Source organism: Argentina silus, assembly GCF_951799395.1.
Source record: "Argentina silus genome assembly, chromosome: X".
NCBI lineage: Eukaryota > Metazoa > Chordata > Actinopteri > Argentiniformes > Argentinidae > Argentina > Argentina silus.
In genome coordinates this window covers 44,047,321-44,073,458 of record NC_139653.1, presented here as the reverse complement: position 1 = coordinate 44,073,458, position 26,138 = coordinate 44,047,321, and the positions used below count along the sequence as shown (strand labels likewise).

Here is a 26,138-nt window from a genome sequence, read left to right as displayed (position 1 = left end):
GTCAAAGATTTCATTGTTTTGCTGGGAAATACTGGGAAGGAAACGCCTTTTAAAAAGCATCTTGTCGCTGATTGGAGGCAACAAAACGAAACATGGGAACCCTTCTGTAGCCCCCACCATCACCTTTGTGGTGCAGCAGCCCTAGAGCGTTAGTTGGGGGGAATAATTGTATGACCTAAAGTGAATCATTTACATTTAAGCCATTTAGCAGACGCTTTTATCCAAAGCGACTTGCGATAAATACAATTGTCTAATTAAGTGAATCAACTATACAGTCACTGTAAGTAAAACCTTCGATAAGAACAAATGCCATCACCAACACATGAAAAGAAAACATTGTGGCAAACCTTTATTAGTGTCTTTTCACCAGTTGCCATGACAGTAGTATCGCTGAGAATACAAAGTAACATTTGTTTTCTTATCAACAGAAGGCAGGAATGTGTACATCAAAAGCATTATATTAGTTCATATATTTATACATGTATCAAGGACTGTCAAGAGGGAGTAATTCCCTCAAGACTCCAACACCAGAAGTGCATCAAACCTCAACCACACAACAATGAGAAACAGTGAACACACAATTTCTTCAAACCCCCATCCTGATTCTGAAAGCCCTCTCTCATATAATAATTAATTCTAAACAAAGAATCACTTCATTTGCGTGAAATACTTTGACTGGCACAGATATGGGTGGAGAGAGCCATGTCTAACATCAGTAAAGAGGGACCTATGAGTTACATTATCTCGTTTACCCTTCTGGGTCCAATTGTAGATGCAGGTTTGATTGGATTATTGATAATCAACAGGTAATCCTTGCCAGAAACAGTCATGCTCAGGGACCAAATATAGCCTAACATTTAATTTTAAGGCCATAGATCCTTAACAGAAAACAACAAAACGTTTACTGTTAGTACTAAACGGTAAAACAGTGTGAATGTCCTTTCTAGAAATCAGGTATTAGCTACTGTAGCCCCATACTGTAGGTTAAGCGAGCCCCATATTTGACTGTGGTAGCCTTCTCAAAAGCCTAGTCTCAAAAACACAAGAGCTCTACAGCAGATTACATGAACACGCTTAATGCCGCTCACGCACACTCGCATAAATAGACCCCCCCCTCTCTCTCTTTCTCTCTGTCTGTCTCTGTCTGTCTGTCTGTCTCTCTCTCTCGTTAAAAGGCTTGGGCTGGTTTTAATTTCCAAACAAACCTTGGGGAAGTTTAAATTTTTTTTTTTTTTTTTTTTAAATGGGCTTGTTTCTAATTGAGGAGACAGGAAATCCCAAGCTCCTCTCTGTCCCAGACCTGGAGGCTTCACCACTGAACCTGGAGACAGTGTTGCATGATGGGACACACCATCCCTTCAACCAAAAAACATACACAAACTCTGAACTGCATCCTCCTTTCAAAAAGATAACCAAAAGAGACACTCCAAGCTATACTGGCAAATATACTGTACAATAACATTCAGAGAAACTATTAGCTTCAAGCAAGTTCTATTTTCTCTGTTCTCAGTCTGAGGAGGATAGATGCCAAAATGGCAGCAAGTTGCTCCTCAAGCAGGTTTGAGTTAGTCGCTCTTGATTCACTCTTTAAGTGCACATTTTGCAAGCAATGTGCTGTATATAGCGTATGATATAGATTTAACAACATTACGAAGCCTGGGTATTAGTGTCATAAAAAGAGAACTGAAAAATATACAGAAGTTAATGACTCATACGTGCCAACAGCGTATTGCAGTTGCAGAAATGTCTTCATAATCCGACAGTGACTTTGAAATCAAGAGGTTCATATTAATGAACATTCGAAAAATGAAACAACAATAATTTCTCTACCCCTGCCTGCAATTATTTCCCATTGTGATTGAACAGAGCAGGAAAAACTATTTATGATGAATAACTGGTGTGTGTGCGTGTGTGTGTGTGTGTGTGTGTGTGTGTGTGTGTGTGTGTGAGAATATGTTCAGATAGATGGCAGAGGGGATGAGGGGGAAGAAGTACAGTATGTGTGTGTTTTCACAGTCTCTTCTTGATGAGCTTCTCCAGCTTGCGGATGCGGGAGGACTCCTGCTCGGGGGTGGGGGCACTGAAGGAGTGAGAGGGACCCCCGTCGGCTCCTGACGGAGGAGTGGGCAACCTCTGTCTGAAGAGCTCCAACATACTGCTCTGCTCACTTCGCTTCAAACCCTGCAGAAAGACAGAGACACACAGAGAGACAAAGACACACACAAAGATACATTGTGAGAAAAAATAAAACTAAAAAGAGGATAATTTCAGAACACAACACATGGCAGCGCTAGACAACACAAGACAACAACAGGGAGGCCCTCGCGAGGAGGCAGGGAGAGAGAGACACAACACCGTGACATCATCACAATGGGCCAAACCAACCAACCTTCATATCCAGAGTCTTCTGGAAGGTCTCAGGGTTTCCATCTACGAGGAGCTTGATGTAGTTGTCAACAAACACCACAGACGGTTCGTGCGGGGCCATCACCACCTGTGGAAGACAGAGAGAGGGGGGGGGGGGGTGGAGACATCAGCGTGACTGATACATACTCAATACTGTCCAGGGCTTTTCAGAACCCCCCCCCCCCCACACACACACACACACACACACACTTTCCTGTGAACCATCATGGGACGACCAAGCAAACCTCTAAACGATCCCACATGGGGCCCAGTCAGTACAACAAATGGGACCCGTATCAGACAGCGTGCAAGTGGTTAAAGCTGCAAACAAAGCGGCCAACACTGCAGGGCTATATTTAGGAGCCCCCTCTTCTTCTTTTTACAGAGCAATTACTCCATGCATGAGCGGACAGGAATTAGCCGCACCGGTAATTATTTTAGGGGTATAATGAGAGAGTCTGGGCAAAAAAGATCGGCATTAGTCGAGAAGAAGAAGAAAAGAAAAAAAAAAGGTTAAGTGCAGCACAAGCGTAGCCTCTGGACCAGACGAGAGAGGGAGGAGAGAGGGAGAGGGAGAGAGAGAGAGAGAGAGAGAGAGAGAGAGAGAGAGAGAGAGAGAGAGAGAGAGGAAAACCTGGATCAGATAGCGTCAAGAGTGCTTGTAGTTGCAGACGAACACATGGTTGACAGATAATGCTGTATCGGTGTGTGTGTGTGTGTGTGTGTGTGTGTGGGGGGGGGGGTGTAGGGGCTCTCCATCCCCCCTTCTATATCAACCCCAAAACATTTCGGGCGGTGGGGGCGGGCGGTGTCGGAATATTCTTAAGAGGGCAAAACCAGAGAGAGAGAGAGAGAGAGAGAGAGAGAGAGAGTGGGAGAGAAATGGAACGTTGTGGATCGGATTGTCTGGAATTCCTGAGGTTCCTTCCCCTTTGGACTGAGTGATTTACTTAGCAACTGTCCTGGAGCCAGGCCAAGGGAAAGCCTTGAGGGAGCTTGTTGTAGTTAGCTCGTAAAAAAAAAAACAGAAAGAAAGGGAGACAGAGGAATAGAGGCAGAGAGAGAGGGGAAAAAACATCCAGGCTAAAAGGAGGTGGGCTTGGGTGGTGGGAGGTAGGGGGGGTGCATTTCCAGTTGAGCTTCAGTGGTGGGGGAGAGAGCCGGACTGGGGTGGGGTGGGCTGGGCTGAAGAGTGTGGAAAACAGCCACGTCTCACGGGCCTCGCACTGGCCAAGGAGGGCTGCCTTAGAGAGACAGAAACAACCCGACACACTCTCTAGAACAGGAATGGACTCTGTATGCTAGCAGCTAGGCAGTCTCTCTGAAAACATAGTGAAACAGGGAGGTTGGTGGAGGTAGAACTCAGAGGATGGGCTCATTGTAATGCATGGAATGGAATGAGGAATGGTATGAAACATGCATGTTTGATACTATTCCTTATTCCGGTCCATGCTTTACAATGAGCCCGTCCTCCAATTTCTACCTCCACCAGCCTCCCCTGTAATTGATAGCAATGACATCTAATCCTGGTCATGCCCCTTAAATGTTATTTACTTTGAAATGCAGACCTCCCATGGACCTATCTGCATCTTATGAAAGATCTGCATTTTACGAAAGCTATTCTGGAGGTTGTCACCTCGAGAACAATATCAGTTCTCATATATCAGATGAGACGAGGAGGCCTGTATCTAAAAGATTACCGTCTGTTAACCATTCAAATCCAACAAGCATTTGACCTTAGGGACCTAGATCGGACTGCATGTATCTGTGTGTGTGTGTGTGGCTGTGGGTATCTGTGTGTATGTGTGTGTGTGTGTGGGTATCTGTGTGTATGTGTATGTGTGTGTGTGTGTTTGGGTGTGTGTGTGTATCTGTGTGTATGTGTGTGTGTGTGTGTGTGTGTGTAACCAATTGCCTATGTGAGAGAGAGGCCGTGCAAAGTCTACATCTGAAATGTTCACCAGATTGAAAGTGCCTCTCTTCGCTCGTATGGCTTCTCTCTCTTCAAGGCCAGGCTTTTCCAAAGCCCCTTCTTAATCGCCAGCAGACAACGGGGGGAATGTATGTAAACACATTCAGTGCATTCCCTAGTGGACTAAAGGCCTTGTGCTTCACACATGTGGAACGATCCATACACTAGTGTGTTGACAGCACAGAGGTGACGACACAGAGAGAGAGGCAGCAAAACATTTGTGAATGTTTTGAGGTGGCCGGGCAGCTATCTTCGAAAGTGTGGAGCAAGATGGATTTCAAAAACACCAGTCAGAATTTTGGCTTTGTGGTTGTACCTGTAGTTACCTGAAATTGCCATGCCTGGGCTTTCTAGCAAGTCACAAGTATACCTTGCTTGTACTTAGAATGCTTTTAGCCTTTCAGTTATTTTAGCTCATCCTTTAAAAAACAAAACAATATTTTATAACATTTGACTTTTATTTACCATGCATTAGTCCTCAATTGTTCTCTCTCTTTTACTGTTTTAAACTACCATGACTGTTATCCTCTTATGGTTTGTCTTGTTGTCTTTTAATTGTTTTTGTTCATATTCCTTGAAAGCACAGTATGTTGCATCCATGTATGAAATGTGCTCTTTAAATTTAGACACAGTGCAACATCGCTAGCTCAACTGACACTTGGAACAGACATTGATCCACTCTGACCTTCACAATCATCACATTTGGAGGACTTCAGAAAAATTGTTAAAGTAATCAATTTTCCTTTAAACTTTACCCCAGCCCTTAGAGAATGGCTTGGTAAACGCCTGTCTGAGGTTGAGGAGACAATGGTTAGTGATCCTGACTCCTGCCGGCTGGTTGGCTGGCTGTGGCACTGCTGATGTTGCCTGATTACTGCAAGGTCCCAGTCTGACCATTAGAGAGATCAAGGCCACATTCCAGTCAGTTAAGAACAACAACAGGAAACAACCCCCAGGGAACTTAACGTCTGTCCAGGGACAGGCAGAGTGTGTGTGTGTATGTGTGTGTGTGTGTGTGTGTGTGTGTGTGTGTGTGTGTGTGTGTGTGTGTGTGTGTGTGTGTGTGTGTGTGTAACAATCTTATACAGTATATGTTAGCAGGGATGGGCCTGGGAGGGGGAGGGGGGGTGAAGTAGAGCTTTAGGGGTGGGTGGGTTAAGCTATGGCAGGGCAGGGCTGGGCTGGGCTGGGCTGGGCTGGGCACCAGGCACATGCCATTGTCTCTCTGTGTCTCCAATAGGGCAACACTGCCAAACAGACACTGTTAACTATCTTCCCTTCAACACAGACCAGGGATACATTTGGTGAGAATTTCCAACTGTGTGTGTGTGTGTGTGTGTTTGCGTGAGTAGACACATGGATGCCTGCACTCCCAAGCCACTTACACCTCTCCCCTGGCTCCAGCAGTGCTAGGTATGTCTGTCTGTCTGTGTGTGTGTGTGTGTGTGTGTGTGTGTGTGTGTGTGTGTGTGTGTGTGTGTGAGTGTGAGTGTGAGTGTGTGTGTGTGTGTGTGCACATGCGTGAGTGAGGGCATGTGTGTGTGTGTGTGTGTGTGTGTGTGTGTGCACATGCGCGAGTGAGTGAGGGCGTGTGTGTGTGTGTGTGTGTGTGAGTGAGTGTGTGTGAGTGTGTGTGTGTGTGTGAGTGTGTGTGTATGTGTTAAATCCTGCCTTCCTCTGTCTGACTCATTAAAGCACAGCTAAGCTCATATTACCCCAACCCAAAGTGAGGTGGGCCATTTTTATGGGAACGTGGTGATAAAATTCTTTCCTGAGTGGGGTTAAAGACATCATTAATAGGTTATTCAAACTTGGCTGCCTTAAATAAAACTTAAATTGATAATCTGCTCAAGTCAGACAAAAGCTCAAAACTGGCTCTGCTGTTAAAAACCGCAAACACTTACGCAATGGCATCTATTTAGCCCATTGTTTCCCTAGGTCGTATGTGAAACAGTGGTAAAGCTGTTGGTTGTGGTCATGTCTCAGACTCGTTGTGGTGTGGTTGCGCTGGCGTTGCAGACCTCACCTTGAGGATCATCTCAGCCCGGGTCATGCCCTTCACCACTATCTTGGTGTAGCTGGCAGGTGCCTTGCGGACCACCTGGGAGCCGATGGAGGGAAGGTCCAACAGAACCGTCTTCAGGGAGTGGGTGTCCAGGAGGAGCTGGGAGAGAAAGACACACACTCAGACAAAACAGAAAGAGGACTAGCAGTTCCAAATGACAAACACAACCATTCTTTCATTAATGTCACCTTTTTTTAAGCCAGAAAGTCACTTGAAATAAAAGTCCCTATTATGTTATATAGATAACAATAATACTATGTAATCAAACTAGCAGCTTCAGGAGGTAAAGAACTAGCAGCTTCAGGAGGTAAAGAACTAGCAGCTTCAAATGACAAACACAACCATTATTTCATTAATTTCACCTTTTTTTAAGCCGGAAAGTCACTTAAAATAAAAGTCCCTATTTTTAGAAGGAGGCCAAGACAGCAGTTTTCAATGACAGATGACTATAATAATAATATATAAAAGATAAAAGGAATGTCCGCAACTCTGGTATGCTCCCATGGTAATTGAATTCAGACGCACAAAGAGACTAATACTAGTGTCTGAATTATATCACCATGGGAACACCATTTGTTCTTTCCTAGGTTTTTCTGTCCTGCACCTGATGAATTGGATGTGCATATGTTTCTACTATATAATGCTACTGTATATAACCTCTCAGAATAACAAACTAATACTTATAATCAACTACGTCAATCAGCGATCCAATGGTTTAGTATAAACGTTTGGATCTTTGCTGAGACCTTGAGTTGCGATTTTATATAGTGAAATAAATGCATGACACTTCCCAGTGAAAGTAAAGGATATTGGTATACAGTAACAATGCCCAGTGTTTACCTGCTCTGCCCCCACCATGCTGATGGGCTTACACCTGAACAGGTGGTTGATGAACTTAGGGATGAACGAGCTGCAGGACAAAGATGAGAGAGAAGAACGTTTACGAACATTTGTCGCTTCTAAAAGGTACCGTCATCATTCCTTAATGGAACACAGAACAACACGTCACAATGACCATCTGGTAAACAAAGGCATTAGATTCAAGATTCAAGACTTTATTGCCATATAAACCGGAGATTGTTAGGAAATTGCTTTGGTGCAGCTTAGTGATTTCTACCTCCACCAGCCTCCACTGGTTGACAGTGAAGTGGAAGAGACTCACTTGGTGAACTTGATGCAAAACTGAGTGAAGTATTTGCGTGTGGAGGCCAGGTTGTCTCGGATGATGGGCACGTTCTGTTTGATGTGCATGATGACTGACGTGACATACGGACTCTGGTCGCCCACGTGCTCCACACTCTGCCACGGCATCTAGGGGAGGGGTAGAGAAAGAGACAGAGAGAAAGAGACGGAAAGATACAAGGAGACAAATAGTAAAAGAGTAAGAGAGAGGATGAAAAAAGGTGAAAAGAGTTGAAAAGGTGAAAAAGTCTATGCTCTAAATCTATGGGGGGTTGGTATTGATGTGTGTGTGTGTGTGTGTGTGGGTTGGTGTGCGTGTGTTTATGTTTGTGTGTGTATATGTGTGGGTTGGTGTGCATGTGTTTGTGTTTGTGTGTGTATATGTGTGGGTTGGTGTGTGTGTGTGTGTGTGTGTGTGTGTCACCTTGCTCATGGCAGTGAGTGCAGGGTCACAGGCAGAGTCCAGGTCCTGCACCAGCAGTTGTATACTGTTGGAGATCACACTAACAGAGACACACAGGAGACAAAAACACACACAGGACAGTTCAAACCAATGTACTTCACTTTGATAGACTTCACCACTGAATACATAGGGCCGGTTTCCCATCACAGACTGAGCCTAGTCCTGGGCTAAATCACACTTTCAGTGGTGAAAATTCAATTCCGAGAGGTTCTTTAGTCTAGGACAGAGGTTCCCAAAGGTTGTCATATCACGACCCCAAATTGACAACAATTGACATTGTTTGTCTTCATATGAAATTAACGTGTTTGTCTAGTTTATCAAATCATAGAGATTAGATATGAGTTCCTCTGGGGACCCCAATTTGAAATAAGGGGACCCCACATGGTGTCCTGACCCCAAGTTTAGGAACTGCTGGTCTAGAATAAGGCTAAATGTGTATTGTGGAGAGCAGCCGTTAGACATCCACAGTGGGGTGCGTACGTACGTGCTGAAGGTATCCATCTCCCCAGTCAGGTTAATCCTCTCCACCAGGGTCTTATCCACCTTCTCCTTCAGCTTCTCCTCCAGCTGATGGACCCACAAACACAGCAGGAGGGGTTTAGCATCAAGTCTAGACCTGAAAACATCAACTCCAGATCTGGCCGAAAAACAAGCTGCTTCTAAGCAATTACTGTATGATAGAGTAGACCAGAGGAGGCTGGTGGAGGTAGAAATCAGAGGACAGGTTCATTGTAATGCATGGAATTGAATGGGGAATGGTATCAAACACGTTCCAGATTCTGTCCCATGCATTACAATTAGCCCATCCTCCGATTTCTACCTCCACCTGCCTCCCCTGGAGTAGACACTAAGCACTGTGCTGAGATATGGGCAACATTTTCAAGCTCAGAGTGTGCATCTCCGTGTGTGTGCGTCTGACCTAAGGTTGAGCCATCATCAAGGATTTAGGCCTATTGGTAGCAGCCGTATGCTAGACAAACCTGGACATGCTTTCATTGTAATTGCAAACGACGTACTTTTGCAATAATATGCAACGATCGGCTGTCACATATACTTCCTGGATTCCATTAGGATACTGGCAACTTTTTGTTCACAGCTAGTAATCACCTCTCGGTCGAGTGCTCGTCCAACTAGGGGAGAGCTTGGCGGGTGGAATCGAAACCAAAACAAAGAGGCTGTGTGTAAGTCTATGAAGAGGAAATAGTCCCAGTTCTGAACAAATCGATTATAGAGACTGTAATTGTTTCATTTTCAATAGAATGCACCTCAATATAAATCCTTTCAAGTGACTTGCAACTAAACTTTGGTTGAGGTTTCTCGGAGGAGATTTTGGCGAGTAATTTCAACGATGCTAAACTAGTTACCATCAGGATCCTGTCTATTGGAGACAGCGCTGCTAACTGTTAGCCTGTGCTGCAGTAGCAAAGTAGAGAATGAACGGACGATGCTTTCACTACTGGCCAACTCAAGGTAAGGTGATGTTTCACCTAAACATGAACATAGGCTGAACCATCACTTTAAAATAATATCTTCAGTTATGCCTGTCCTATGTTATCATACCTCTGATTCCACAAGAGTAAGAGAACATCCACCATTTCCTCTTACATCAGCAAAATGCTGTTATTTCTACAATGTGTGACCACACTCAACACATCTTTGTGTATATGTGTGGTGTGTGTGTTGCGTACATGCATGTGTTAGTGTGTGTGTGTGTGTGTGTGTGTGTGTATGTGTGTTCTGAGACCTGCTGTGTGGTGGCCAGGCAGTACTCTGCTGTACTGAGGATGCTGCAGATGAGACAGAGTTCCTCCACAGTGAACTTGGCAGCCTCCGACCCCTCCTTCTCCTTCAGTAGACTACTTATGGTCAGGCCTCCACTGTTACTGCTAGTCCTGGAACACAGAGAGAGAACACTGTTACTGCTAGTCCTGGAACACACACACACACAAACACACACACACACACACACACACACACACACACACACACACACACACACACACACACACACACACACACACACACACACAGTCTCAATAGTTTCAACATGCTTCCTTTCCTCATGTTCTATCTTAATGGCCAGCTAAATGGCCCTTACCATGTGATCTGAACAGGACAACCCAAGGGCCTTTTGTAAGTCTACAACGAGGGCACAGTTCAGAGTCAGAAAAGACGGACCCCATGATCACTGATACAACAGGATAGGCGAAAACCCATAAATACAGTAGTCATGACGATCAGTGGTAATGAAAGAAAGAATACAAGTGACAAACAGACAGACAGACAGACAGACAGACAGACAGACAGACAGACAGAGGGTAGCGTTACACCATGGCAACATGACTCAAACCAACGCCCCCTCGTTAATAAAACACCACAGCAGAACAACCACTCTGGGAACAACCACAACATAGCCTAAACGCCCCCAGAATGGGCCCCTTGCTAAATCTACCAGAGACAATAAACACCAAGCCACACAAGAGGAGCCACAGTGAATAAGGCTTATAATGTGGCCACTGAGCCAAAGATGTTTTTGCTCATGTTGTATTAGGCATCACCGCACTGTAAACATCTCCAGAACCACATGACATGAAAACCCAGAGGATCAAACACCATAATGACTACAGGCAAATAAACCCTCTCCCAAGATCAACAGCCCTTCAGAGAGAATGAAGAAATCAAAAAAAATTGGCAGACGCATCTATCAAAAGTGAATTTGAATTGCAGCGGATGGCAGTTTATACTGTGTATCATCTTTGAAAACAGCTGAATGTTTTTGACAGATAAGATTTGTTGAAATTCTGCTCCCATGGTATGAGTGATTGTGCTGGTCTAACTCAACCTATTTCTGGCGATAGCAAAAGACAGCGGCCACCCTGAACACAGTTTTGCAGAAGTTCTGCAGTCTACCATTGTTTCTCTACCCCTGGTCTAAGTATGGGCCAATATACAAAGTTGAGAAATGTTATGCAGCCGTCTTCATGAACACATTCAAAAGCGGACTGTTGGGGGCACTTAGTGGCATAGCACACTAATGTGCATACCACATAATCGCAAGCTTCCATTTACATTTATGGTATTTTGCAGACGCCTTTATCCAAAACGACTTATAACAATACATTTGTTAAAGTAAGACTATCCAACAGTCATCATAAGACAAAGTAATCAATGCTGACACCAGGGGCCATAGGCAGTCGTTTTTAAAAAAAAATTTTTTTTATTATTATTTATTCATTTTATTAGCAGGAGAGGGTTAGGGTTAGGGTTAACTTGTACAGGGGGGGGTAGCGGGGATGAAGAGGTCTCTAGGGTTCAATTCCGACCCTCCCCGGTTCAATTCCGACCCTCGACCTGTCTTGCATGTCATCCCTCCTCTCTCTCAATCTCTACTGTCTCTATCCCAATAAAGCAGAAATGCCCTAAAAAAACAATATATAAAATTAAAAAAGCGGACTGTTTACCTTGGGGTTTACACTGCTTGGCTACTTCTTGAGCTTGAGGTATTTCTTGAAAAAGGAGATGATACATAAATGAAACTACGGCCATGCAAACTTTCCCCATTTTTTTTTTTTTTTTACGGATGCATTTGGGGTCCCTAAGCGAATGGGGTTCCTAAACCTGGGGTCCCTAAGCTTAAGTCATTAGTGTTTTGGTTATGGAAAGGTGAGACAAGAATTACCTCATTATGCTATTTATAAGTCATACTTGCATCACAGACGCATTTGCCACATCAATAATAATGTATCATCTTGTTTTTTTATTTAAAAACTTTTTTATGGCCTGTGAACTGTGAATACTGTACTGTAAATCTCTTTCCGTCACAAGGTAACCATGGCGACCATTGCCAACCAGCCAGCCAGCCAGCCAATCAATCAATCAACCAATCAATCAATCACTCAATCACTCACTCAATCACTCACTCAATCACTCACTCAATCACTCACTTGGGCAGGTTGCCAGAGAGGATCTTCCAGGCGTATTCCCTCAGATACTTCTGGAAGATGGTGGTGAGGGCGATCATGGGCTCGCCCGTGCTGAGCTGGGAGCACTGCACCATGCACTTCTTATAGTAGACAAAGAGGTCCGCACAGCTGGGCAGCACGGCACCACCGTCCTCTGTGCCCGCCTTGGGGGGGCCCTGCGCCCGGAAGTCAGACACGAAGCGGTCTATCAGCTCCCCCAGATTCCTGGAGAGTATGGGCAAACAAACGCGCGCACACACACAGTCAAACACACACACAGTCACACACACACACAACTCATTAAACCACGTTCCAACACTTCATTGGACCAATGTGTTTCTGTATAGAAAGCATTTGAGTGCGGGTTAGGCAGGGAGGGGGATTCACCCACTTGTGACTGTGTTAACAGTCTACTCTGTCCATTGATTTCAATGTCGCCAACTTTTTTTTTAATCTTGTTCCCATTTGTCTATGCACGTTGTGGAAAAAGAAAAAGGAAATACGTTTGGTATTGAACAATTAAGTCACTGTCCTCTCTCCCATTGTTTTCCATGGAAGACAAGCTACACTGGGTAACCACGTCTGGTCTAGTCTGGTACTGGTATGAAAGGCGACTGTAGCCAGAGAAAGGGTCATGTTGGTCCCCAGTCAGGCAGGCGCTCATCGCTCCAGAGATCCAAGTCATGGAGGCGCACCAGGAGACAGAGCAGCCCCAGAACAGTGGCCTGTTTCTGGGGAGACCACATGTCTGGAAGGGGGGGGGGGGAGGAGGGAGATAGAGAAAAGAAAGAGAGGGAGAGAGCATGGGAGAGGGAGAGAGAGATAGAGATGGATAGAGAGAGGGGGATAGAGAGAGGGGGGAGAGAGAGAGAGAGAGAGAGGGTGGAGAAAAAGAGAAGGAAAAGAAAGAGCGAAAGAGAGAGAGAGAAGGATCTGCTGTTGCGGCACTTTTCAATTCCTCTCTCTCTCTCTCTCTCTCTCTCTCTGTGGTCATGCAGCTAATGGGAAACATTTCTGCCTCAGCAGAGAGAGACAGAGAAACAAAGAGAGGGAAAGAGAGAGAACAAGAGAGAAGGGGAAAGAAAGACGAGTAGGGATGCTTGATGAGGGGGCAAAGGAAAAAACGGTGGCACACAGGGGTATCTGAGCCAGTTCTCTGCACACACGAACACTCATGTTCACTAATGTAAACCTTTCGATTTAAAAATGACACTTGCTAAAGGGGTTCTGTATGTGTGTGTGTGTGTGTGTGTGTGTGTGTGTTTGAGACTCACTTGTCCTGGGACTCGATGTACACGTAAAGGTGAGGCTCAAAGCACTTGGACACGATGCCATGGAAGGGGTTGTCTGGGGCCTTGGGTTTCTTAGGCTAGGGACAGAATAGTGCAGTCAAACAACAGCAAACATAGGTGTTACTTGTTCTTGTTTTGGGTGATCAATGTGATTTATCCATAGATCTTTTGGTCTAAAGCTTGGAAGAAAGGCCCCCCTGTATCATCATGTGACAGGAAGTGACCTGGGAAGGTTAGCCTGTGTCAGAGGGTCATGCCCAGGAGGCCTCACCCTATCCAGATCTTCCTCCTTCTCGGATCCCCCGTCCTCTCCTGCCTCGTCCTCCAGGAATGGGTTAGTGGGCTCCAGGGGTGGCTCTGGCTTCTTCTGCTGAAGACACAGACACACACAGACACACACAGACACACACAGACACACACAGACACACACACACACACACACACACACACACACACACACACACACACACACACACACACACACACACACACACACACACACACACGCCTCGAGGTCACTGGGATGAAAGCTAGTCCTGATTAGAAACATTACTGGACCCAGCCAGCCATAGCAACACTCATGCCCCAAATCCTTTGTGTCCAGTCACACACTGATACACAGGACATCATGACCTGGAAGAACTACCCTAGTCAGGCATGGACACCCCACGTCCCCATTGGCTTAATTCTGTGTGTGCGAGTGCGTGTGTGTGGGTGGGTGTGCGCGGGCGTCCGGTGTGTATGTGTGCTAATGTGTACAGCGTCCCAGTGTCTCACCCCAGGCCCGTCGGTCAGTGTGCACCCAGAGAAGCGCTTGGCCAGCAGGCCCTCGAAGTTCGTCGTCCTCTGGATGGCAAACAGCAGCAGCTTCACCTCAATCTCTTTGGCCCGCGTCCGCATCACCTTCGCCAACTCAATCCTTGTGGATAAGAAACACACACACACACACACGCACGTCAGATATCATCGTAAGGATTGTGATACCAGGTCACTGAACATGTATGCTAATGAATACAAAATCAGTGGGACATTTAATTTTCCATCATCCATTTCTAACAGTGTGTGTGTGTGTGTGTGTGTGTGTGTGTACCTGGTAATGTGGCAGAACTCCACAGCAATTCGTTCAGTCATACACCACTCCTCAGGGAACATGCAACCGTACTTCTCCTCGTAGTCCACCAGCTGGCGTTTGATCCAGGCGTAGCGCCGGTCGATCTTATCCAGCCACGCCACCTGAACGACACCGGGAGAAACACACTTGTAGATCACGCACGTACACACACACACACACACACACACACACACACACACACACACACACACACACACACACACACACACACACACACACACACACACGGCCAGCGGGATGGGTCCAACAGTGTCATCACTAGCTTTAAAACAACATCTTTATGAACCAAAAAAAGATAGTTTGAATGTAACAATTGCTCCTGTCACTTTGTATTTCATCCTGTGACCATCCCCTGGAAAGGCATGTAAGCTATACTACTAAGTCGTCTAAGTCTTACTCCATTATGGTGCCTGGCAGTGGACACAAAATGGCCACCAGTTGCCCCTTGGCAGTACTTACATCCTGGTTCTCCTGGAACAGCACCAGATATTCTGAGAGGTGCTGCCTGATGAACTTCTTAATGATCTCCTGTTTGATACGGGGGTCCAGGACGTTGGCTACCAAACAGGCGTCCCGCAGAACGTTACTGGGACCACCGGCTCTCTGTGGAGAGGTGACACACACACACACACACACACACACACACACACACACACACACACACACACACACACAGGATACAATGGATTAACACACCTTATAAGTGTACTGTACATACACATTTCCTTTCACTGATCAGGCAAAACGGGATTGGTGGCAGCTACGTAGTGGAACTCTTGCTTTCACCTATGCAATATTTTTAGCTCAGTGATTACATTTAACATTTAAGTCATTTAGCAGAAGCTTTTAGCCAAAGCAACTTACAATAAGTCCATTTGTTTAAAGTGAGTGAATCAACTATACGTCAGTCATCATAAGTAAAACCTTTGATAAGAACAAGTGCTATGGCAGTCACAGTGGTAGAGAAAGGAAGACAACAAGTTTATTTTTTTTCTTTTCTTCTTCAAAAGTTCAGGTAATGATTACTCAGTGGAAAGGAGGAAAGCAGGATGCATTTCAGAAGTATCCAAACAGGGCCAGTGTTTCAGTAGCTTACCTTTGACCCCTGTGAGGGAAAGGCTTCCTCAAAGTCAGCCAGGATCTGAGTACCCAGCTCGCTCTGTGCTGCCTTCACCCTGTGGAGGAGGCAAACAAGAGTAGTAACAAATGTTGAGGAATAATTGTTTGTATATACACACACACACACACACACGCACACACACGCACGCACGCAAACATACACACACACACACACAATTATATTTATCTGTATAGATTTTCCACCCAAGGCTACACTTATTGTTTAAGTGTTATTACTATTGATAGTATATTGTGTACTGTATTGCTGAGAGGGAGCTCGTACAAAGCATTTCATTGTACGTTTACAGCTGTATCCTGTGCACATGATAAATAAACGTTGATTGGATTTGATCTGATGTGATGTAATTTGATTTGGAAACGTTGCTGCCATGTTAGAACTGGGCCAGCAGGAGGAACATCAGCTGTCTGTAAAAACCAGGGGTGGCTGGTGGAGGTAGAAATCGGAGTAACGGCTCATTGTAATGCATGGTATCAAACACACATGTTTGATACCATTCCTAATTCCATTCCAAGCATTAAACAGCCCTACGACTGTACTAGCAAGCAACTGTACTAGCAAGCACTAGCAAGGCCCCAATGCTATTGACAGTTGGTTTGAGAGAGTCATAATTCTTCAATGCCCAAACAGTGGGTCTACCCACTAGTAGATAATGGTGGATAGGTTTCGAGTCGAGGCAAAGCACCACTGGGGCAGTAACTGTTGGATTTGTTTATTAAATGGGTCAGAGGAAAATTTCAAACGCTTTTTGAGTGGGTCTCACAGCATACAAACATTTGGGAACCGCAACCACTGCCCAATGTGAGGAGGACACAGCATGGCGTGGAGTCTCTGAGTTTGGCCAACCCCAACCCAAATATTTGTGTTTGGGTTGAAGGCATTCCAACCCCAGAGCATGAAGAACCTTCCAGAACAAACAAGCCAGGGTGGCCAGGGAGTGGACACAGAGGCCTGCAGATGGCCCTGCCAGTCAGACCCACGCTGGTGCCCACCCAGCCACTACGGCCTGTTCCTCCGTCTCTCATTCTGTCCATCAGGCCCTCCCTCCCTCCATCCACTGACTGTCTCTCCTTTCGTTTATCCCCCTATCTGTCTCTTCATCCCTCTATTTATCTGTCTCTTCATCCCTCTATTTATCTGTCTGTTCCTCGGTCTGTTTGCCTGTCTCACACACACACACCTCCAGATTAACGTTAAATATTTGTGGACCAATCCTGAAACCGCACTAATTTTCCCCTCACACTCACACACACACACACACACACACACACACACGCACGCACCAAAACAGAGCAGTTAGCCTAGCTAGCATAGCCGTAGAGACATGGGGACTGGGGTTGGGGTGTACGTCTGAACAGAGGCCTGTGTCTGTGACCCGACATGGGGTCTGGTCTAGCACTTAACACACCCACGGAACTGTTCCTGTCGGGGGGCGAGGGAGGAAGACAGGACAAAGGCCTACTCTTTCAATCATACACAGTCACACACACACACAAGTGTGCGGGTATGCACGGAAACACACACACACACACACACACAATCACACACACAAGCACACACACACACATACGCGCACACACACACACACACACACACACACACACACAAACCCACGCATTTTAACACACTCTAACACACAGTCTTTTCTCAAACAGACACAACGCTGGAGGAAAGCACAGTCCCAGCCCTCAGTGGAAAAAATGCAGGCAAAAAGAGGCCCTATTGAGTGCATTTCCTTCCTGTGTGTGTAGCCTGCCTCCACAGTAAATATAAACAGGATCTGCAGAATACCTCTGGCCTGCATCCTCTACAGTTTAGGAGCTAACCAATAAATAACACATAAACACTGCAGTTAGGAATACCAGAATGACATGTGAATACAGATGACAGATCAAAAAGAACATAGTGGATGGTTTGTGAGTTAGAGCCTATTAAACTGCATGTGCATGTGTTAGCATGTTATGCCATGAATGCCTTTGTGAACGGTCAGGTTTGTGTGTGTGTGTGTTTACCTCTCAGAGAGCTGTCGGATCTGCGGGATGCCCATGTACTTCTGGAAGTGCTCCAGCACGTTGACCACTCCCTGTAGGAGGTTAGCCACCTCTCCATACTGCCTCTTCCTGGTCATAGCCCTGACACACACACACACACACACACACACACACACACACACACACACACACACACACACACACACACACACACACACACACACACACACACACACACACACACACACACACACACACAGGTCAGTGACCAGTTTCAACAAACAAAACTTTTTTTCATGCTCATAGGTGTTTAGTTACATCAGCAGACAGGTGAGGCTACTGTGAACACTGTAACTAACTTAGCCATACCTGAAATATACTTTAATATAAAGCATACTTAAACAACCTTTACAATGCTCATATACAGTATGTGTTAGAAAAACCTATTCTCTCTTCTTCCCCTACATTACATTGAAAGGCAAAATCCATCCCTGAGATGAGTGGGTGGTCCACCTATGCCCTCTCCCTGCATCCCCTGCTGTTGCCCTTAGGTGGCGCTGCACTATGGGCACTCACTCTAGAGAGTCCACGCCCCCTGCCAGCATATGTAGGTGGTTGAGGGTGGTGATGGAGGTGGTCAGGTGACGCTTGGCATGATCCAGCTGTTTGATGTCCCGGGTAATCTCCTTAACCTGGGAGAGAGAGGGAGGGGGGGGGGGAGAGGGGGAGGGGTGGAGAGAGAGAGAGAGAGAGAGAGAGATGGGTGGAGAGACGGGGGGGTTGGAAAGAGAGAGGGTGGGAGGGACAGGGGGAGGGGAGGGATAGATAGAGAGAAAGAGAGAGAGAGAGAGATGGGTGGAGAGGGAGGGGGGGATGGAGAGAGGGAGGGAAGGAGGGATGGAGAGGGGGGATGGAGAGAGAGGGAGGGTGGAGAGAGGGGGGGTGGAGAAAGAGAGGGAGGGGGAGAGGGAATGATGGAGAGAGAGAGAGAGAGACAAATCGACACACCCGTTAGTTTGAGACATAATTGCTTGAACATACCCGTTGAGGGAGGGGTCCCTTCTCCATTGTTCCCCTCTCCCTCTTTATCCACCCAGCCCAGTGGCCTTCCTGTGACCCACACACACACACACACGCACACACACACACACACACACACACGCACACACACACACACACACACACACACACACACGCACACGCACACGCACACACGCACACGAACACACGCACACGCACCCACACGCACCCAACATATGGCATGAGCATTACCTCCACTTAAAATAACACTTCAGTGTCCCTACTTGCTGCATACAGGATATTAGCGTCTTCACAAGGTAGGGCCATATAAAGGGGCACAGCCCTGCCATGGTTCAGACTAGACAGACAAGATGGCTCCTCTGAGGGAGGGCTGGCTGGGCTTTGTTTACTCACCATTTGCTCCGACTTCTCTGCCTTGTCCTTGATGTCTTTGATTTTGCCAAAGAGCTGCTGGATGGCTATCTGGGCCTCCTCCAGAGCCTGATAGGGGGGAGTGAGAGAGAGAGGAGGGAGGGAGGGAGAGGGGAATGACAGACAGAGATAGAGAGAAAGAGAGAGAGAGAGAGAGGCAGAAGGGAGGTGATAGAAAGAGATAAAGGGGAGGGAGAGAGAGAGAGAGAGAGAGAGAGACAGTGGGAGAGATATACAGACAGAAAGAAAGAGAGAGAGAGAGGGGGGATAGACAGAGAGAGAGGGGAGTGACAATGTGGGTTTGAAAGATGTGACTTCATGAGAGATGCCTCTTTACAGAAACAAGGTCATTGTGAAAGGTTCTTAAATCATCCCTCGTTTTGAAATTTAGGGGTCATGTTCTTCCCTCCTCTCTCCCCCTGCTCAGGCTGTGTTTATAGACAGCGTCTCCCAGCGCCTCGACACGGGGATGGAAAACCAAACGGAATGGCGTGATGAACAACCAAACGGAACGTCAGTTTGCTCTCACATTCCAGTCGGCAGCGGCTTTCTTCCCAACCGGCAGCTGTGTGACAAGGTATCCCTCTGATTCCTTAGTCCCATGTCCTATGGGCTTAACCAGGGAAGGCTGGTGAAGATGGACTGACTGACTGACTAAAGGGTTAATAATGACACACCTGCCATAAGGCCTATCCTACATAATTCTGTCACAAAAATAATTCACAGTTCTGACAGAAGATGTCAGCTTAGGCCAACTGACATAAAACCGTCAAGACACAAACCGAGCAGTGGCCGTAGTGTCAATAGGCTAGCCATCTCAAAATATAGCCTTGCTTTGAGTACTGACTTTCAGAACTATGCAACTGCAATAAAGCTTGAAGAGAATAGTGTTGTGCTTTTACAAGGTTTTGTAATGTAATTGCTATCTAACATTTCACTGTTAGGCGGGACAGCTGGGCTTTGATGGTGTGAGCAGTGCTCTGCCCGTGCCACCCGATGCCAGGGTAATTGGGGAGAGCTGGGTCGATCGCAGCAGCAGCCTGGTGGAGACAACGTTGGCTCTCCTTTCCTTCTCCTCCACACACAGATGGAATGCTAACAGCCGGCACCAGCTGCCCAAGGAATGTTCCACTTTTACAAGCCTCCTCAAAAACACAAGTAGATGGTCTCACACACACACACACACACACACACACACACACACACACACACACACACGCACACACACACGCACACACACACGCACACACACACGCACACACACACGCACACACACACGCACACACACACGCACACACACACGCACACACTGCATTGACAGCGGTGAACTCCTCTTTTCCTCACAGGAAGCGTTTTGCCTCTTGCAAAGCCGTGCTGACAGGGTCATGGAGCCAGACTCAAGGTCAGGTGGAGACTCCCTGGGTGTGAACTTCAACTAGTCAAGCAGCCACAACACTGCTTTCGTTAGCAACACTCATACCAACACGCCCACTTAGTCAGAGCAGCAGGTCGGATTAACTGATTAAGACCTACATCTTTTCTCACACTTCCATGGTGTAACACTTGATCTGTGTGTGGTTGGACAAGTGACAAGTAAGATTGAATCCTACTTCTTTTACCAAGAGATTAACTCATGGGAGAGAGGCAGGAAGAAAGTATTTTTTAAATATCCAAACAGAGACTACAATCTCAAACAACCTTGAGCCCTGGAACACTAATTCTAAAGCCCCCCATAATAGCCCTGACTTGCTAGACCCACCACCCAGTCACCCAGGAAAAACCTTGAGCCTACGGACCCTGATTGGGGGATAAGAAGCAGCTCAGTAAACAGCAGGAGAGGTTGGTGGAGGTAGAAATCGCATTACAATGAGCCCGTCCTCTGATTTCTACCTCCACCAGCCTCCACTGAAAGACCACTGCTCTGCTGCACGGGTCTCTCTGCCTGAGATGACTCTCTCCAGTCTCCCCTGCCTCCCCGGTCTCCCCAGTCTCCCCTGCTCCAGACGATGAGGCCCCCCATGTCTCCCATCAGAAATAGACTGACTAGAGCAGCGCCTGCCTGCCACACATGTGGACTTTATTTGAGGAGCTTTGGGAGGGAGGGAGGGAGGGAGGGAGGGAGGAGTGTTTAGAGGTGGTTCCTCTACCTGAGAGATATGATGAAGCTGGGCGATCCCCCTACAAGTCACACCTTATTCCTGTACTGTATAGCAAGGGGAGGCTGGTGGAGGTAGAAATAGGAGGATGGGCTCATTGTAATGAATGGAATGCCACACATGTTTGATACCATTCCTTATTCCATTCCATGCATTACAGTGAGCTTGCCCGCCGATTTCTACCTCCACCAACCTCTCCTGCTGTTTAGTGTACAGAGAGCTTCTGAGGATATGACAAATACATTAACCCCATTCTAACTCCAAGCTCTTATCCAACAGAACAAAATCACTGAAACATTTTAAAGCTTGAAGAAAACAAACTAACTCTGGCTATAAAAAAATATATATATATGTCTGGTCCCCATGACATGAGCATTCTCTGCATTATCTTAATGATGGGGAAATGTTCAGACATCGTACAGGAAGTGACAGAGCGAGTGGAAGAGAGGGAGAGGAAACAGAGACAAACAAACAGAGGAAGAGAGAGAGAGAGAGAGAGAGAGAAGAGAGAGAGAGAGAGAGAGAGAGAGAGAGGAGAGAGAGAGAGAGAGAGAGAGAGAGAGACAAAGAAAAGACCAAGGAGATAACAAGTATGATGAAATACGATGAAAGCACCGCGACCCAAACAAGCTGTAAACTTCCCTTCCTGCGCTTAGATTAAATATTTATGCTATAGCTTCCACAGGAGGTTCCCGTCTCAAGTGTTCTTAATAAGTAGATCCAGATGGCAAACGCTACAGTAAGACATCCATCCTTCGGCATGCCGCCCAGCCCCCCCCCACCCCCCACCCCCCCCCAGCTGACCAGACCATGTGGGGAGGGAACGGCTAACTGGGGATGTCCAGCTGGGATGGGGGGGGAGTATATACTGCATTACCGGCTATGGCTGAACTATGCAAGCTGGCCCTAAATGCAGTAAAATGAACTGGCATGAATGGCTGTAATTGATAACAAATGTTTTGGTTAGTTAGTGAGCCTCTCCCACTCCCTCCTAGATCTCTAAAAGAGGATTCTGACTGGTGTGAATTCAAGTGTGTGTGTGTGTGTATGTGTGAGAGTGTGAGTGTGAGTGTGAGTGTGAGTGTGAGTGTGAGTGTGTGTGTGTGTGTGTGTGTGTGAGTGTGAGTGTGAGTGTGTGTGTGTGTGTGTGTGTGTGTGTGTGAGTGTGAGTGTGTGTGTGCGTATACTTGCGTTCTGCCCTATTTCTACATCAAAAGAAACCCAGTTCCTTTCTCAAAGACTCTCCTACGCCTCATACACGCCCACACAAACACACACTACAAATATCACAGGCATTCTCCCCCCTGGGTACTGGGCATCTGAGGCAGACATCTCCACCCAGCCCTACTGATAACGGCTGGCCCCAGACCAAACCCAAGGGAAAGCTCTCGAGCTCTCCTCCACTTCCCGTCTTTTTTCTTACCCTCCACCTTCTCCTTTCCTCGGTTCCCTTTCTCTCCCCCTCTCATCATCACTAGGTCATCCCAGTGTGTCAGGCAAATTAAATCAAGTGCGCGCTCTCTCTCTCTCTGAGATGGGAACCGTACAGCAGGCCTCAGGAATGGCAGAAACCCAACAGAACAGGGCCGACCATGGGTTGATGGAATTCTGTCCTGACCACTTGTGGTATTCCAGAAGCAGGACAAGACACACTGACTACAACACAACCTCATCTCCGGAACAGCTACACACACACACACACACACACACACACACACACACACACACACACACACACACACACACACACACACACACAGCTCTCCCATTAGGTGTCACGTTCCCTTAAAACCACTGTTCTCTGACTGAGCGAGGGTCTGCGTTAAATCAAGGGTTTTTCCAACTAACTCCAGCAAAAACAGCGGGACACAAAACCACAGGTCGAAATGGAATTCCGGCACAAGGCTGGGGAATCTTTCCCCCTCTTTTCCAGAAAGGCGGCAGTTTGAAGAACGGGGATAGGTCTGAGTCATCCTGCCCTTTTCCATGGCATTAGAGGAGTGGATGGAGAAAGAGAAAGAGATACACAGCACAGACATATTTGTCTGGGTCAGGCGGAGTAATCCTGCTCTTAATCAGAAAGAGGTGGCGACACTGAACTCTACGGTTTAGTGGACGCAATGAATTAGACATCTTCTGATGGAGGGGGCCAACAGTGTGTGCGTGTTTGCGTGTGTTTGTAGGTTTTATCTTGCACAACAGCATGTGAGAGGCGGTAAGTGTGTACGTGTGTGAGCAGCAGCAGTAACACATTATAGTCATCCTTCATCTTCCCTGTGGCTAGGAGCACCTCCACATCCATCATCTGTAGCCCCCCACAGCTAGCCTTCCCTCTGTGGGGCACGCTGATGCAGGCCGCTATCGTGGGCCTCACAGTAAGCTGCTAATGCCATTTATCTATCAACACACGCACACACGCACGCACGCACGCACGCACACACGCACACACGCACACACGCACGCACGCACACACACACGCACGCTTTTTTGGATACACACACACACACACATTTTTTTACATGCATACACACACAAATCCTTTAACAAGTAATGAATGACTAACAAGTCATGAATACACGCTTTGACACAAAAAAACTGAAAGCACAGACAGAGAGCCGGGTACACTCCAGAGAAACAGTTCAAAAACAGGTAACAGCCACACACAGAGAACCATGTAGATGCCTCACCTGTCTACCATCCTGACCCACGTTAGTCTGGCCCCTCACCACCGTCCTGATGTTGTCATCCAGTCGCCTGAGACACAAGAGCACAAACGCTACCTCAATAACATTGTCTCTATACAACTCATCATGCCCATTGCTTTATATCCAAAATGGCTTACAGTATAAAGCCCAGGGTTTTTCCTGACCACATGACCTGACTAGGAAAAACTCTGGGCCATAATCAATGCCATATACTTACCGGATCTTCAGACGAATCTTATTCACCACATCATCAATGTTAGCCAGTGACTGTGAAGTAATACAAGAGGTCATAAAGTGAGACGTCTTAATACTGTTATGGCAGGAGTTTGCTTATCTAATGCTAATAAAGAGCTATTACAATGAAATTCAGCATCAGGACAACAGAAATATCCAATTGAATTGAATGATGAACATAATGAAGACATAACGTAGCTTCCATTCACTACAAAGGTAAGTAGCTCCCTCTAGTGGACATATGGCAACAGGATGATTGCCTTCTAGACTAGATAGGAAGTTTTCCATAACAATACTCAGATACAATGACAAACATTACACAGATAAAATGACACATTCAACTATATATAACCAATGTCACCAAACAGTGTTTAAGACAACGGGATTATTATAATGTGACAAATGGTCAGTAAACCTACTACAGAGACAAATCAAATCTATTGCAAAAGATCCACTCCTAATTATAATTATGGGATAGGGATCAGGGGAGGCTGGTGGAGGTAGAAATCGAAGAACGGGTTCGGATACCATTCTTCATGCCATGCATTACAATGAGCCCGTCCGATGTCCACCAGGCTCCCTGATAGGGGCCATATTCAAACACTCCTCCTTAATTTCACGTACAGTAAATCATGATATCAATGGGGCTAACATGGGTGGTTTCCATGCCATGTAGGGAGTCCAGTGTTACCTGCTCTGTTGGGAACAAGGTGTTGATGTATTCCACAGCATTGAAGTCTGCTCGGTCCAGAGGGTCTTGACTAGGGAAAACCTACAAAATACAATGACCAATTATGTATACTGTCTATGCCTGTCTTGGATTAAATGAATGTCTGTAGCTGTCATAGCAATTATATGCGGAGTGTGGTAAGGTAACTACACAGTAGATGCCTAAGTAGATGCCTTAAGCACTAGCTACCTAGCTAGCTAGTGGATTTAGGTTACAGCGGAATGTGTTTTGGTGACTGATTTCATACCATGTTACTATCAAATAACTACAATGACAGTGACAGCCATGTCACTAGCTATGTCAACAACAACAAAATCATAGCTAGCTTCAATTTAATTGTCCTATGTGTAAGACAAGCTAGCTGGCTAACGTCCAGCTAAGCTAGGCGACTCAAAAATCATTGACCAGACAACCACAACATCAACCTCTAACAAAGATGAGACTAATAAAGGCAACGGTGAAACACATTTCTTCTTCCAGCCAGCAACTGGTATTGCTAAGCATTGGAAATCAGCAAGAAATAGCTGACTGACAGCTGACAGTCGTCCCAACTAAGCTCAAGACAAGTAGCTGAGCTAGCTAGTTAGCTTACATTTCTTCCATTGAAGAAGATATCATGACTTTGCATAGATTAGCTAGCTACCTGTTCAATGGCCAATTGCACCTCTGGAGTAAGGTGCAAAATAGCCTCCAAATCCTCAGCAAATTCCAATTCTTCCTCCTCCATCATTGACATAATAGCCGACAACAAACCAACTCCACAGAGGCTGGCAGCGTACAATGTTAGTGTCGTGGACGTACGCCCACTTACTTCCGGTGTAATTAAATAAGGCTTTCTTCAAAATAAAAGTACATTAATAGCAATTGTTTGAAGTGTAGAGCCAAAAGAATTTTTTTTTTTAAATGCTTCACTGTGCTTCACTGTCCCACAACTTACGCAGGGCACTGTATATATATTACAACTAGACTATCTATAACTAGAAAAAGAAGTTCCAGAAGAAACTTCGTGGGCTTGCTTTTATTTTGGAAGTGGAAAAGGTTGAAAGATGTTTCGATAGATAGATTTACTGGGTCGTTGAAAGAAAGTGGTCGTAGTCTTATTATGATAGTAATAGTCTTATTATGAGTAAAGTCTTATTATGGTAGCAGATAAAGATAGAGATGGTTTAGTTGGTGTTTAGTTGATGGGTGGATAGAATGTTAGATAGGTTGGATACACAGATAGATAGGATGAGCCTGGGTTAGCTCAGTGAAATGG

At 46.1% G+C, this 26,138-nt stretch overlaps 1 protein-coding gene across 2 annotated transcripts; it reads right to left on the bottom strand.

Annotated features, from left to right (window-relative positions):
• Positions 1-323: 323 nt before the first annotated feature.
• Positions 324-25,642, bottom strand: vps53 (VPS53 subunit of GARP complex). Of its 2 annotated transcripts, none has more exons than XM_083695099.1 (22): positions 25,524-25,642; positions 24,842-24,922; positions 24,134-24,183; positions 23,899-23,965; positions 19,038-19,124; positions 18,180-18,295; positions 17,625-17,744; positions 15,571-15,649; positions 14,934-15,077; positions 14,433-14,575; positions 14,120-14,261; positions 13,614-13,712; positions 13,325-13,419; positions 12,033-12,275; positions 9,833-9,980; positions 8,573-8,655; positions 8,050-8,128; positions 7,606-7,754; positions 7,284-7,353; positions 6,405-6,542; positions 2,390-2,494; positions 324-2,181 (listed from the first exon to the last, which is right to left on the bottom strand). In XM_083695099.1, exons 1-22 carry the CDS (start codon positions 25,614-25,616, stop codon positions 2,011-2,013), a joined length of 2,502 nt encoding a protein of 833 aa, XP_083551225.1. In that variant the 5' UTR covers positions 25,617-25,642; the 3' UTR covers positions 324-2,010. The 2 variants fall into 2 exon arrangements, with proteins under 2 accessions (XP_083551225.1, XP_083551226.1); XM_083695100.1 differs by having other exon boundaries at positions 13,614-13,709.
• Positions 25,643-26,138: the final 496 nt, after the last annotated feature.